Source organism: Asparagus officinalis, chromosome 8, assembly GCF_001876935.1.
Source record: "Asparagus officinalis chromosome 8, Aspof.V1, whole genome shotgun sequence".
Lineage (NCBI taxonomy): Eukaryota > Viridiplantae > Streptophyta > Magnoliopsida > Asparagales > Asparagaceae > Asparagus > Asparagus officinalis.
The window spans coordinates 84,310,555-84,326,598 of NC_033801.1; the positions used below are offsets into that span (position 1 = coordinate 84,310,555).

Below are 16,044 nucleotides of genomic sequence, written 5' to 3' on the forward strand. Positions count from 1 at the left end.
CACCACCACCAAAAAAATATAAAAAAAAGCACATAAAAGAAAAGGCCAAACCTCTTCCCATTCAGTTGTCAATTCAGTCTTCAAAACTTTGATTAGTATGCTTTAAAATAAAATCTTCAATTCAGTCTTCCTTCAGGTCCAGCAAATAAAAAATTTCAGCAACCAGGCACACCTTGACCATTATAGCAACTAATCACAGCCAAGTAACCATCAGTATGTTAAAAGAAAGAACAAGAAGATTATGGTAAACAAAACTTTTTATTTATTCAACCGAATAATCGGGTTTCGATATGATCCGAGCTACTTAAAACAACAACTTTGCCTAGTCTCCTATCGAATAGTTAATCAAAAGTTGGGAATAACATCCAAGGACTCAGTAGAACCGATAACGATTCAAGGGATGAGTACTAACAGGCGATGGCAGAAGCATACGATTGAAGCAGAGTGAGGGCTTGCTCTACCACAGCACGTTTTCTTGCCTGCCTCACCCACTCGGCAATAACTTCCTCTGCTTCACTGCCACGTACGCCTCCTTCTAAAGTTTCGGCAGCTTCTGCAAATTTACCATGCACCAAGTAGTTTTCGACTTTACTGATTACTGACTCAATGCCATGTCCAGATTGATCCTCTCTCATCTGAAGAGGAAAGAAAGAAAAACATTTAGTAAGCTAAATTTCTGGGCATGAATTAAAAATTCGCTTAAATTTAATTGTTTCTTAATGAATAGCATTACATGATATAAACTAGTTGAGCGTGATAGCAGTTCTAGACCCATAGTAACCGAAGTATCATGTCTAGCAAATGGATAACAAAAATCATCAGGCCAGTAGAAATTTTACAAATATTGCAGAGGAATGACTGCAGACCCTTATATTTCAAATTTATGGGCTCAGTTAAATTGACACTTTTCCCTCTACTAATAATTAAAAACATGTCTGTGAAATGGGAAAAGCTTTCTATCCACTGTCAACCCCCTACTCAAAACTCACTCACCAACAGACCGAATAGGTTAAGAATTTTAACTGGAAAGTCCGTACTGATAACAAATAAACTTGACTACAAATATATTCCTATTGGATCAGCTCTATGAATTTCATTTTTGCACTAATAGGCCCAGCAAACATGTCTCCAAATATATAGCTTAGAGCTGTGATAACCGTATCCGAAACCATATCCCGACCAGTCTCAATTTTTCCCTACCATATCCGCTTTTTAAATGCTGCCTTAAGTTTTACCTTTATTGATGATGCAATATGGGCTACAGAATGAGCTAGAAGACCACCACCACCAGCTGGAATGAGGCTAAAATGACGCAAGGTTCCCTTCAATGAATCAAACTGCAAATAAAACACCAGAAGTGGCATCAGGCAAAATATGACATCACAAATGCTGCATCAAGTCATCAGAAGGTTCTACTGGCATCAATTTAGCAAAATCATAAAGGTAACTGCTGGCCAACTATTAAAAATCAAGTCACATCAAGTGTGAAGGGCCACCATAAATGACAATATACAAGTTTTTGATGACTCAACCCATCATAGGATTATGCCTAAAAAGCAGTGAGAAAACACGAAAGGATATAAAAGAATATTACAAAACCAATGGGAAATGTAGTGTTTGATGAGCAATATACAGCTAATGTGAATTAACAGCAAAATTAGTATGCTTACTTGCCTTTTGATTCAACTGCATACGTGTATCGGTCCCATAGTTTAATACGTCTTCTGGGAGGGACGACAGCACCAAATCCAAAAGTGAGTCTTTATTAATGCCTTCAAGAGACTTGTGCAATGTCTCTACCTCCGCTCTAATCGGCATCCCTTTAGAAAGGGCATCTTCTAACGCAAGAGTTCCCTACAGATCGACATATTTAAGCAACATGATAAGTGAATATTGCCTTGACAATTTTCCTGCTCTTCTTATGCTCTTTTTCTTTTTCTTATTTTTCCTTCATCATAGCCATCTTCTTTATTCTTTTTTCTCAGATTTTTCCCCTACTTTCTTCTCTAGCTCACCTTGCTATTTTTGTTTTATGTGCATGCCTGTGGTGGCACATGCAGAAGGAGGAACTAAATATTTGGAAGAAGATGAATAAATGATTTACCAAAGCAAGTTTGTGAACCGAATGAGTCTGACGAGCTTCTTCAGACCTCGCAAAGAACGCCATGCACAAGGCATCTATCTACATATTAATGAAACCCACTTAAGTATATCAAACAAAATAAGACTACAAGACATCCTGAGCTCCAGCGAATCGATAGAATTATACTTGTTGAGCATAACAAAGGAATGAAAAGAATGAGTACAAGTCATACATTCATGCTTGCTTCAGCAATTCTTTCTATCTGAGATGCTTTCTCACTTGCAATGGCTGCAGTTAGCTCTGCTTTTGCTAGTTCCTGAGCTTTCTTCAGCAGTATATCAGCCTCTTCTTCCTGCATAAGCTCAATAGTAACCAAGTTATTTGTTCAGACTCACGCAAATACAAACCCACCAAAAAAAATCACTTGGGCCCACTCAGTAATATCATGCAAAAGCCAGCACCACACCTTGCACTGTAATTCCTCCTGAAGTTTTTGTTCAGATTTTTCCTGGAGTGACTTGATTGCAGCTGCTGCCTTTACCTTTTCTTTGTTCAACTCCTGAGACGTATTCAACAAATTAAAAAAACTTGTTCCATCATGGATATGCAGAACACCAGAGTACTGATATAACCCACAATCAGATTTCTCTACAGTACGGCACTAAGAAAAGCACTCAATATTCCCCAGAAAGAGGAGATAGATATTAGGATTTTTTTGTCATATTAAACCCATAATTCTTAAGTATATTAGGCTCCAAAATCCTCATATTTCTAATTTAAATCTTTTAAGTTGTTTTAAATAACAACCTTAGAAATAGAGTTTAGGGATATTAGACCCTAATTCTTTCTTAGTTATATAGTAATTCCCCCAATTCTCCAAAATTTCAAATAACAACCCCAAATCTATTAATTTCAAGAATTTAGTCATACTAAGATAATGATTATGGATAGAATCCAATTAGAGGGTGCTAATTAAAAAGCTTAAAGAATTCAGGTGTAAATTAGAAATATGAAATTTTGGGGTCGGCAATTAAGAAATAATTTGGGGTCTAATAAGACAAAAACCCAAGATAATGTTATTTATCACTCTCTATCCACTCTTTTAGAGTAGATGATTACATTTACAACCCTTAACCCTCACTATCTATACTACTTATAAAAGAGAATACCCATGTCAAAACTTTTGATTTCCTTTTTTACCCTCTCAATTTTTTTATAACTCACATTATACCATTATTTATAAAGCTAAATGATCCATAACCTATCATTAACTATGTGTTTATTCATTTTCTCAAATTATCTGGTCATTCACTAGAATTTATTGATAATTTATAATGATTAAAAAATTTATAAATATATGATAGTTATTATAAAGAATTATTAATTATATAAAATAGTGATAATTACTTATTTATATAGTACATAATTATAATTATCAATAATAGTATAAATGGGGGGTTATTTTTTTATGTTGTAAACAATATTACCTTGTTCGATAATTAATATCGTCTTAGTAATAAAAATTTGAATGTTATAAATTAAAAATATATTTATTTTGGAAAATTACTTTTTATAAAAATATTTGGATCCTTGAAATTTATGAGACATATACTTTTCTTTTCTTTTCCCTAAAATACTTGGTCATTCACTAGAATATATTAATAATTTATAATGATAATAAAATTAATAAATATATTATAATTCATTATAAGGAATTATTAATTTTAATGAAATAACAAAATTATTTATTTAATAAATTATTGTACATAATTATAATTATTAATAATAGCATTAATATGGATTGATTCTTTATATTGTAAGGACTATTACCTTTTTTGATATTATGGTATCGTCTTAGTAATAAAAATTGGATGTTCTGAATTAAAAATACTTTTATTTAGGAAAATTACTTTATATAAAAATATTGGATCCTTAAAATTTATGATACATGCACTTTTTGTTGGAAAGTAAATGTCCCATAAACTTCAAGGATCCAATATTTTTATATAAAGTATTTCTCCTAAATTATAGTATTTTTAATTTATACTATCTAATTTTTTATTGCTAAGATGATATTAATTATCGAACAAGGTACTATTCTTTACAACATAAAGTCATATAATATTAAAAATTATTTCCATTATTTAATAGATATTTGTAATAAAATTTGTACAAAACATAAATATTAGTAATATAAATGGTTTAGTTATTTCAATAGCGTTAAACCAACGATTACGTTATTATTTAATAATTATACTCTTAAATAAAATTTTTAATAACATAATAACAATAAGCAAATTTAAATAACTATTAAATGTATGTTAATAATAGTATAAGTACTAATAGTAGTGTAACTTCAAATTTTTAATCATAGTGTAATAAGATAACTTTGTAAAATATTTATATATTAATTTATTAAAAATAAAATATTAAATTATAAAATGTCCACGTTCAAAGCACGTGCATTATGCTAGTATCTTCAAAGTGCATTAGCAGATTAACCCAAATTCAAATCTAACCAGCCACAAATTTTAAAACAGAATAAATAAATAAATAAGATACAATACTATGAGTCCAGGTTTTAGCCTATGAACAAGTGCTCAAGCTAGGGGCGTGTTTAGTATATAATTATTAACCCTCTGACTGCACCACAATTTGGAATTGTGGTGCAGTGGAAGAGACTTTTGACACAAACAAGTTATGTTGGGTTCAGAAAATGCAATCAGAATGGAAATACGAAGTCAGCTGGTCTTTACTTTAGCACGATATTCTGGTCTTTTGTTAATCAAGATTGAAGGTAGAGAGGGCGGTAAGTAATGGCCCAATAAGAGTAAATGAAATGCTACTAGGAAGAGGAAAGAGCAATCAAAGTTCGTCATAAAAAAGAGAGATCAAACATAAGTAGGCAGCATAAAAGATTTTGATGAAGTTTCATTGACAGAAGATTGAGGATGTGCAACAAAAATCAAGGGAAATAACCAATAGAGACGACCATCCAAGGTTGACTTGGATGGTAGGGTAACGTTAAGGGGGACAGTCTTTTAAATAATGTGGAATGTAAATGTTTGTAATCTTAATTATAAAACATTAATACCCCCCCCCTCCCCCCGTCCTGGGCAAGTAGCCCAATGGTCGGGGCTTGGGGCCTTAACTCAAAAGGGCAAGGGTCGATCCATGTTTATGACATGTCTATCTCCAATTTCTAATTATTAGGCATTAAAAAACTTGCGATATTCACCTAGCTCTAGACTGCCAAGGGGGGACCTAGACCCCGAGTTTTACTTGGCTTGTACCAAGGCAAGTTTCCACGTACCAAAAAAATTATATTAACAAACAAATAGGCAACCATTCAAGATAAGAAATTACGTCAAACAATAAGATATGACCAGTAATGTAATTATACAGAACAGTACAGTTTGCCATAAACCTCCACCAACATCAATTACCGATAGCGCTTCTTAGGAATTTTCACTACAAGATCACCTATTGCATGGTGAGCAATTTGGTACTAGTTGACCCGTACAAAGCTTCCCTTATAGATCTCAGTATAATATTACCCCATTTTATTGAGGCAACATGGAAAAGAAAAAAGAGATTTTCTTTAGTAATGTTGGAACTACAAACAAGATAGTTTCTTTTCGAGTTTCAATGAAAGTCCATTAAGGATTGAGGGATTCATGCTTTTGACTTCAATGGGAGTATTCGAGTAGAGAATGCTGGTTTTTCGTTCAGTCTGTTAGGTGAATTCTCAAAATTCATTCCCAAAGTTATTATACTAAATAAAGAAGATAGATTATAGACGGATATGCCCAAAACTAGCTGCAAAATAATGTTATTATTGCTTTCTCTCCTTTGCACGTGACAAGTGAAGAGAGACTGAAAAGTGAGGGTGACTTGTCGACTTGTCAATTACCGGCTAAACACATTTTTACTGCTTTCTCTCTTATGCATGGAAAAATGATGAGATTAAAAAATAAGGGTGACTTATCAGTAGCTTGTGTATGTATCTGTGTTTATCTACTTTCAAGATGTGCCTAGGGGGAAAAGCCTTGACTATTACACGGCAAAGTCTCCAAGGATCTTTCTTCAGTCTTCAGTTGGTTCATGAGTATCTCTGAATCCTCAACTGTCCTAGTTAGCTTCCTGACTTACTTGATAGAATATCAAAGCTAAAAGCAACCTCATGCCAATTTGAGTGCCTGCCTAGCAATTGTGAATTCTCTTTTATAATCCTAATTTCTCGATTCAAACGAAACTTGTGGAAGGTACTACTTTTGGAAAGGAATTCATTGAAAATGAGTCCCATAACTACAGATAACCGAACTTTGTTTGCTATCAAGAGCATTTGGCATTTTGTTAATTTGGAATCAGATCCCAATGCTGTTAATGTTTGAGTTTGATTTAAAGAAGCTATTATAAACTCGTACTCTTGGCTATAACTATCTGTATGACGGTATGTGGGTGGAGCTTCATTTCTCAATGATGCAATTTTGTTAGAAAACTCTAACAGGTGTGTTACCACCTAATATTTTGTCCTTGGTTGAGGCTGCAATGTGAAACGTGAGTCATGTGACTCTTGATCTTAATGTCTTTTCCAGTACACTGAAACTTTGATGACATTGTGAGGGTTGAGGATTTATAATTTTATGTTCTAAGATGTCCCCAGAAGTTGTAAATCATTTCAATAAGTCCAAACTTGTGCTATTTTACATATTGTACATTTTTTTCTTATAAAATATACTTGTGTGTCTAGTGGGGTTTGAATATTGATTGATATAATACCATCTTTAAATCCCTTTTACAATACTAAAACTCCGAAATATGTGGTGAGAGTTTAGGGTTCATGACTTTCTTTAACACTAGGAATCAGTGTTATCGAGGCGCAAAGCGCAATGCGGGGCGCAAAGGTCCCTTACGCGCACCATGCGCAAAGCGCACAACGAGGCGCACGCCTCACTAATTGAGGCGCATAACTCAAACTAATATTTGCCAACATCATAAGACAGAAACATATAAGCAACATATTAGTTACCTACATCCAAAATTATGAGAATATCAACTTAAATCATCAAATTATGCTAACTGAATTTTTAAAGTAATAAAAAAGATACAAGAAACATGTATTTAAATCATCAAATTAAGTGATTAACAATTATGAGCATATGTTTATAAATTGTCACATAAAAGACTAAGAAATATAATTAACAAACATGACTGTTCATAATTTTCTAGTTAGTATTCTTAATTGATATTTGCTACTTAGCATGAAAAGATGAAGAATGAATGTAACAATTACATATTTACATGTTTATAATTTGCTAGTTAGCATGCTAATTAGAGAATGAAGTTACAATTAGCAAACAAGTATACTAAATTACTAATTATTGTTTCCTTTTTATAGGTTAAACATAAAAAGATGAAAATAGATTAGCAACTAGTAAGAAAGAGTATATTACATGATATAAATACGTAATTATGTAAATTATTTAAAAAAAATAGAAGAAAGAGTATGTTACATAACGCAGGTGTGAGGCGCACGCGAGGCGCAAGTGAGGCGCACGCGAGGCGCACGCGAGGCGCGCGCCTCGCTGCGTGCAGCGCCCCGCCTCGCGTGCGGGGCGCATTTCCCCCAGGCCGAAGCGCCCCGCGCCCGGGGCGCGCCCGAGGCGCGCGCCTCAATAAGCCTGCTAGGAATATAAGAGTTGTTGGGATATTACTTATAAAAATTAAATCAAAATCATAAACAATTGCTAAATAACTGAAGTTGATCATGAAGAGTTAATTATTCTTAACGCATGTTAAATCACAAATTCAATGAATTAGTAAAAAATGTTATGTCTAGTGTTGTCAATGCGCGAAGCGCAATGCGGGGAGCAAAGCATCTTTACGCGCATATGCGCAAGGCGCAACGCGATGCGCGCGCCCGAGTGATGCGAGGCGCCCACCGCACACATAATTTTTCAATATATGTAATCAAGCGCGAAAGAACATGTTTTTAGAATTTACATGAAAAATATAATGATAAATAATATCTTACTACAAAATCACAATATAATGTCTTAATTTCTAATGCTAACACCCAACATAGTAGCAAAATTCATAAATTTTTAAATCAAATGTTAAATCAAGATTAATATCCAAGCAAAGGATTTGTAATTGTCCTCAATTGAAGGCTATTAAAAAGGCCTAATGGGTTTATTTTCCTTTTTGGGATATGGAATATCAAGTATAAAGACTCGATTGAAATGTTAACAAATAAAACTATATGAGGATATGTACTATATGCACCCTACACAAAATAAGGATGTACGCGAGGCGCAAAAGGCGCTACTGCATCAGATGTTGGGCGCTTCGTCACCGCCCCGCATCGTAAGGCGCAATGAGGCGCGTGCCTTTGAAAACATTGAATACGTCTCACACTTTCCCCATAATTTGCCTATACTTCATACAAGATCTAAAATGAACTGAACCCTGTCCTTCCACCTGTTGCAATGGATTATCATCCTCACCATCATCATCCTCATCGTCTCTAGCACTACCATGTACCATCACCTTCATCACCATGCCAGTCACCACCATCACCCCCGATCTACTTCAATTGTGAAACCCACTTGTTGCAAATCCCTCTCTCCAACAATAGGTGGCAACATCACAACCTTGTGGTGCAAAAGGTGAAGGTTTCTCAAATTCACATGTGAAAAGAGCATGCTTATCAGTACAGGTGGAAGCAAATCAAATTAAATAATGGGATATTGACTTTGAATATGACCAAATATGATATGTTCGAATATGAAACCTGTATCCAAATTCAATTTGTTTTAATATGACGTATTCACTAACTATTCACGAATCTTCGTTTAGCACTACTGATAAGTCTTATAATTGTTAACCTAGGAGATCTCTTTGGTTCGATTCCCTTGCTAGGCTTTATTTTCTTATGTTTCATTTTGAGAGTTTATCTAACAGTTATACTTGGTTGGCTAGTTATATTTGTTGCTATCTCAGTTGGTTGAGCCTGCCAACTGGGTTCAAGCCTAAGTCTAAGTAGTGTTTATTTAATCCTGACGCTTCTAATGTTGCTTTCTTTAGGTACTACTTTGCTTTATTTTAGTTTGACATTTTTAATACGCTTTCATCTTCAATATCTACATAAATTTATTTTGAGTGGTAATCAATTAAATATATACAATTGAAATGTAAAACATAAACGAATATTTGATAACTAAATAAATCAAATTTACATCTAGTTATATTCTATTCGTTTACGAACCGAATATCTAAATTTCTAAATCTATTCATTTACAGCTAAATGGACAAGTGATACACTAACTATTTGTTAATTATTTGATTCGTTTCCACCCCTACATATTACCACTACACTTAAGGTTATTCATGCTTCCATTGTAAATCATTTAAATATAAAAAGTTCGTAATATGATAATATTTAATTTTTCAGAAATTAGACGGAGATTATAATTGGATATCAAGTGGATTGTTGATATATATGATGGTGCATGATTCTTTAGGAAGCAAGTCTAATAAATATCAAATAATCATAGAAAAGATAATCTACATGGAGCGGTTTATATCATGTGAGCTCATTAAAATGATCAAAGTTAACATGAAAAGTTAATTAAGATTTCTCAGATGTAGAAAAGATTAACTCTAATTTGATTAATCATTTAACTAACTAGTAATTTAGAATATTGCTAGATGTCATAATTTCTCAATCTTGCTCCCTCACAATTGGCCACCTACTTCTTAAAAGCACCTAAATCACCACCATCCCCCCTGGCACGGAAATAAATAAATATATAAATTAACCATTGCTTATTTTCTGCATTTTACGATCGCATTTCCCTTTTTCAACTTCCTCCCAAACAGTTGGCCTCATCCATCCTCTTGCAATCGAACGAGCTTCACACACGTGCACAACGATAGTCATTCTCATCATATCTGGATAACCTCCACCCCCCAGGTCAAGCACTACCACCCTCTATCACCTTTATCTCCCGTGATTGCTCCCAAGATCTCTTCCGAACCCTTTGCTATCATAGTTATTGCAATAACTAGCCCCCCTCCTTACACACACACACACACAAAACCACTACATCATTAAAGGTCTCTCCCTCTCTTTTTGGTTGACAAGGAACCATACCGAAAGGACAGGCCAGTGCACAAATCCTGCTATGCGAAGGATTCAGGAAGGTGTCGTACTATTTTGGTCTATTGCATGCAGCCTTAACTTGCAATTTTTGCAAAAGGATGTTGCTCAACTCAAATATTTAACCTCCAGCTCACACGATGATAAGTTTACCATTGCGCCGAGGCACCCCTTTATACTAATTAAAGTAATTACTGTTGACAGTATGCAGTTAACCTACAGACTTTGAGAACAATATGTTAAAATTACTGCATAAGAAATAATATCTTCATTTAAGTTCATGTAATTTCTAGTCCAGCGGATGGTAGCAAAACAACATATTTAAATGCAACTAATTAAAAATACGTTCAATAACCAAGCTCACATGACAAATCACTACAATGTGATTTTTGAAAGATTGCTACAAAGATTAAACATAGCTTCAGCATTTAACTAGAATCATTGAGAAAAACTGAAGCAGCATGGGATAGTATAGTCTCTAGACCACACCAAGAATATTGAGAAAAAGATCTAAACAAAAAAATGATAATAATTTTAAACCTGTCAAACCTTATCAAGAATTGCTGCTTCTTCAGCATACATAAGCTCCCTTGCCCTAGCATCCTTCAACTCCTTCTCATATTTTTCCTGAAATGGAAATCAACAAGAAAGGAATACTCAGAAGACTACTCCAGTATATGAACAGTCTCATATATATTAATATATTCTATAAAGCAACAACCTTTTATATCTCATCTGTGAATGGCTTTTCTTTCATCCAGGGGACTTCATTGACATAAAATAAAATAAGAACCAAGAGAAAAGGACAACCCCCCCGCAAAAAACACACACACAAAAACCAAGCCAAAAAAAGGTGACCCTCTCAGTTATGTCTCTATGAAGCAAGAAGCGTGGCATATCTTCACATTATATACATCATTGTACAAGTTCAATAAGGTAAGTATAATAAACAAAAAAGAAAAGCAACAGCAACAAGCTTTCATCCCAAATTTTTGTGGTCGCAGAAATGAGTCTTTTTTCTTCATTCATCCATGTAAAGGACCATGTCTGTTCTTAGATTTAACAATCAGCATGCTCCCCTCCCTACTTTCCCAATCCATGTTCCTTTTGGTCTATTGTCTGCTGCAGCTACAATGATCTAATCAAATTTTACTCAGAAGCTGCAAAAGGGACATGAGCTTTAAGTATCCTAGAGCCTTCAATACAGAAGATACCGAACATGTGTGTCTGTAACAAAGAAAGGCTCGTGTTTGCACTACTTGTTTACCTATCTTGTGATATTAACATAGCTAAAAACGATACGACATGGGTTTGGATGGATGCCTTAATGGTTAATACTTCTTTTGTCAATTATTGCGTTATAGCTTTCTATATTTTCTTTCTAAGCCATCTTTTGATACCAATATATCCTACTTTCCTTTGATTATATGCTATAAGTGGCTGCTAATGGCCATGGGCATCCAAGTGTTATATCATGTCTGAGATCGAAAAAATAGTGAACTAGTAATACTGCTCCTAACTTCATCTTATTGTTAAAGGCTACCTCTAATTTCCTGTGTATACTCATTGGTGTCTGCTGCACAGCTGAATCCTTAATGTTAACAAGAAAATAATCAGATGAAGTTATAATCTCAAAAACAATGTTTTAATTTAAAGCACACTGCTTTGCAAGTAATTTAAGTTAACTTGATATCAGCAAGATGAATCTATTACTAGAAGAAAACTAAAGGACCAAGATCCAATTATAAACTATACTGCAATCCATATTACAGAAGAGCACTGCAAAATTTGTGTAAGAAAATCAACCTTCAACTTCCGGTTTTCTTCAGCGAAGATGTATGCGTCTTTCTTAGCCTGCCTTTCTTCAGCAGCATGGATAACTTCTGTAAGATAAACTTCTACTTTATCATTATTTGGTTTGTTCTTGTCCTTGGATTTTCCACTTTCAGCCACAGAAACCTTCATTTTTAGAGAACATATGGCAACAGCTAAGAGACAAATAATAAGGATGAAGAAACGATAGGAAAGGATCACATATAATGATAAAAGTTTTAAGTTCTTGCCATGGAATAACCTCTTTTTCGTTAAACATTACTACCACAGGATCAGTCATAGCTCTTTTTGCAGAAGAGTCAGAATTAACTTCAACTGCATTTAGCGAATACGAATCGGCAAGTGATTTTGGCGCCTCTCCTTCCTCATTAACTGCATCCTGTATGAGAAAACATTAAATATAAACAGGATTGGTTAAGGCAAGAAAGATAACCTTTCCAGTACTATGGATGAACTAAGCTGTCTCTGATACTACTGATCTAATAAATGTCATTCTTTCATTGGAAACCTAGCTACAATTTTCATTCATCTAACACTGGATATAGCCGGAGCAAGTAACATTCAAAGTGATGAAACAATGCATGCACAATGTTTTTCTTACTAACCTTCATCCCCTATCTGATATAAGGATGAAAAGCATTTCTTATGACCTTTTTTATAAGCACCAGATCTGAGACCTTGAGCATAGTTCACTCCAGGTTCAGCGCATGGTCCTTGATATCATGAAACTAAAATCCTTGGCATAGTAACCATAACCATTTTTCGAGTCATTATTTGGCTAGAAGAATAATTTAGGAATTATGCACTAGGAGGAGAATAAGATGAAATCTTGTCCTGTCAAGAATTAGGATAATTCCACCTAAAAGATGGAATGATGACTCTACGATCTCTCCCAAGTCACAAAAGTAGATGGATAGTATAAATACTTTCAAAAAATTATCAATGCTACTCTTGAACTCCTACATCTTAACTCCTATAACTTACATGTGTGGAAAAATCTAGCCATTTTAGGCTAAATTTTATCATCAAACACACCAAAGATTTAACTTAATGGCATGCAGTAGCATGGGATAAACAAATGTAAGTCAGAAAGTAAAAGAAACATATGTTACTGGTAAAAGAAGACTTCAATTTTTGATTTTTTTTCATAATCTACAAAGCTAACATTAGAGTATTAAATTATAACCCTCAGCCATAACCACAACACCGGAGGTTGGGTTGGGTTTAGTGGAAGGGATTCGACATGGTTCCGGAGCACACCAGCTTCAAATCTCATTGACCATGCATTTAAATCGGATTACAAAAAACATAACACAGCGTAAGATAACACAGCGTAAGACATGGTTTCAGCCCATGAAAAGAGTACTCAACTTGCGGAGGTATATTAAGAGTTCAAAATTATAAACCTATGCCCTCATAAGACCTCCTACGCTTTGGTGTAGTCAAAGGTAATTTTACACCAATAATTATCTGACTTATATGCTGGGAGAAATCGTAGTTATCAAGCTGTGATAATTCGAAGAGACAAAAACAGCACATATTAGTAGTCCAGATATTTAAATATCAAGGTAACATTAATATAAGAAGCATAGCTCCTCATACGTAAAATACTACAGGCAACATGTATGCAAGTATGCAAGTTTTTATTTTATTATACATGGAGGTGGAAGGAAAATCATACAGAAAAGAATGGTTCCGGAAGTTACAGCTTACACGTAGCATTTTCCTGGTAGAAAGTGTTGCCACGAGAAAAATGCAGACGAAGAATGGGTACTATGGTTATCATTAACTAGTAGAATAATATAACATCTGAAAAAAAATCCAGGTGCCTGACCTTTGACACTTCCATGGTTATATCCTGATGAGAAGCAGCATCCTGCGTAGCACTTCCTTCAGATGCTTGAACTGAATTGTCTATAACACCGTCCTCTACTCTAGAATTTTCAGGCTGATTCTTTTGTTCAAGCTCAGAACTTTCATCTTTATCCTCAATGAGATTGCCTTCAGACGATATTCTGGAACCAACTGTTTGCTCACCAGGAGATGTCGTAGTCTGAGCTAAATTTGACAACTCATTTTCTTTGGCAGTTACAGTATCCTCTACAGCAGGTTTAAATTCTGAACCACTTCCGTGATTCACATCCGCACCTGTACGTTGATAATGTTCAGTTTTCTCAGTATCTTCTCTGTTCCGTTTCAGCTCACTCGGATTTTCCACACTTGGAAGAGTTACACCTTCATTGCGATGCTCCATATGCTTCAACGTTTCAACAGCTTTCAGGTCACTAGGTCTAGGTTGTTCATCCTTAGGGGCCTCGACAAGAAAGTCTATGTAGCCAGTTTGATAAGCTGCCATAGCAGCAGCACCGACAACCGCACTCCCAAGGACAAGCTTCTTGAGGGAACCCCCAGAGCCAGCAGTTCCTTCTGGAGAAGGAGGTGTTTCCCGTGGCTTTTTCGCAGATGAAGTGGAGAATTCATTCCTTGAGGAAAGGAAAAATGGGGTCTGCTTTCACCAAGATATAGGTTAGTAGACAAAAATCCACGCACTAACAACCTAGCTGACAAAACTTATTTGAAGACATTAATGAGATTAATGCGGAGATCGAAATATATGAATCAAGATACGATTGCTTCCCTCATGCGCTGCAGCGCCGTAGTAGTGGGAAGAATATGTTAACACCTGTTGGATTTACAAGCGCCTCGCAGTTGAATGCAATTCCCATAAAATTTAATTTCTACAGTTCAATTGAATTCGGATGGTGCCAACCAACAGGTACTCAAGATTGTGGCAAGCTTTCCAGTTGTCCATCACTAGTTAAGGCAAACTTCCGTATAAGATTTCTATAAGTCTTTCACGGACCCGTACCCCACGGGGGCTCAAGAAACCATTCAAGGATACCCATTAAAAGAAGATTGCAAAATGAAAGTGCCGCTAGAATTTAAATTTCTCCATAAAACTCGATCTAATTGCTAATGTACAGGTGATGGGCACCAGATTTCCATCCTATGACTATTGCCTTCCATAGAAAAATTTATACTTTATAAAAGATTAGCTTGTGAGTGAAGTTATTCTCTCTCTCTCTCTCTCTAAAAAGTTTTTGTCGACCTAATCAAACGTTAGCAAGAAATAGAAAGATGGTGAAAGTCGAAACGCCTGAATTCGAAATAGGAACCTGCGCTGTCATCGCTCTGCGCCTCGAGGCGATGGATCGAGTGGACAAAAGCTCCCAAATGCACCTGCGATCATTAGAAACGAAACAAGAGATGAAACCCTAACCCTACCTTACAAAATGATTGAAATCAATAAACCCTAAGGGCTACTGGAAAGAGAGAGAGATTGACCTTCGAAGCATTTTGGAGAATTACTTAGAGGTCAGAAATCGAGCGAGAGAGAGAGGGGGGGATTGGCTATTGTCCCCTTTTCCTTCTACTTTTCTTCGGCTAGCGGGGTCTGGACGGAAAACGGGCCAAAAGTGTGGCCCAAAAACAACTATACGAAAGTGTGGCTCCGGCCCGTAAGGGTGACAAAACTGAGCTGTACCCGTGGACCCAACCCCACCCAACCCGTTATTAACGGGTTAGGGGCTGTTTGGATAGGTTTTTTTGGATGGTAAAAAAGGAGAAAGCTGTCAAAAATGTCAGCTTTTTGGCAGCTTTCTCCCAAAATTACCTTTTTAAGAGGTGCTTTTGGGGGAAAGCTGCCAAAAAGCTGACTTTTTTGACAGCTTTCCCCACTTTTACCACCCAAAAAACAGGAACCAAACAGCCCCTTAGGGTGGGATACATGGGTTCGGGTCCCGTAGGGGTCAACCTGAACAACTCATTTATTTAAATAGGTAGCCAAGGTTGACCCGTATGTGATCCATCTAACCCCTATACGATCCTAGTGCCAGTAATTTTCTTTAATCGCTTCCTCTTCCTTTCTCTAAAACGGTAAATTTTAAATTTTCTGATTCTTAGT

The 16,044-nt window shown here is 35.4% G+C and overlaps 1 protein-coding gene across 3 annotated transcripts; it reads right to left on the reverse strand.

The window, feature by feature from the left end:
* Positions 240 to 15,545, reverse strand: LOC109822902 (MICOS complex subunit MIC60). 3 transcript variants are annotated; one of them, XM_020389168.1, is made up of 12 exons: positions 15,426 to 15,545; positions 15,257 to 15,320; positions 13,915 to 14,586; positions 12,322 to 12,459; positions 12,054 to 12,206; positions 10,797 to 10,874; positions 2,550 to 2,642; positions 2,316 to 2,435; positions 2,105 to 2,182; positions 1,675 to 1,854; positions 1,236 to 1,337; positions 240 to 635 (listed from the first exon to the last, which is right to left on the reverse strand). In XM_020389168.1, exons 1-12 carry the CDS (start codon positions 15,434 to 15,436, stop codon positions 408 to 410), a joined length of 1,917 nt encoding a protein of 638 aa, XP_020244757.1. In that variant the 5' UTR covers positions 15,437 to 15,545; the 3' UTR covers positions 240 to 407. The 3 variants fall into 3 exon arrangements, with proteins under 3 accessions (XP_020244757.1, XP_020244758.1, XP_020244759.1); XM_020389169.1 differs by lacking the exon at positions 15,426 to 15,545 and having other exon boundaries at positions 13,915 to 14,894; positions 15,257 to 15,326; XM_020389170.1 differs by lacking the exon at positions 240 to 635 and having other exon boundaries at positions 1,671 to 1,854.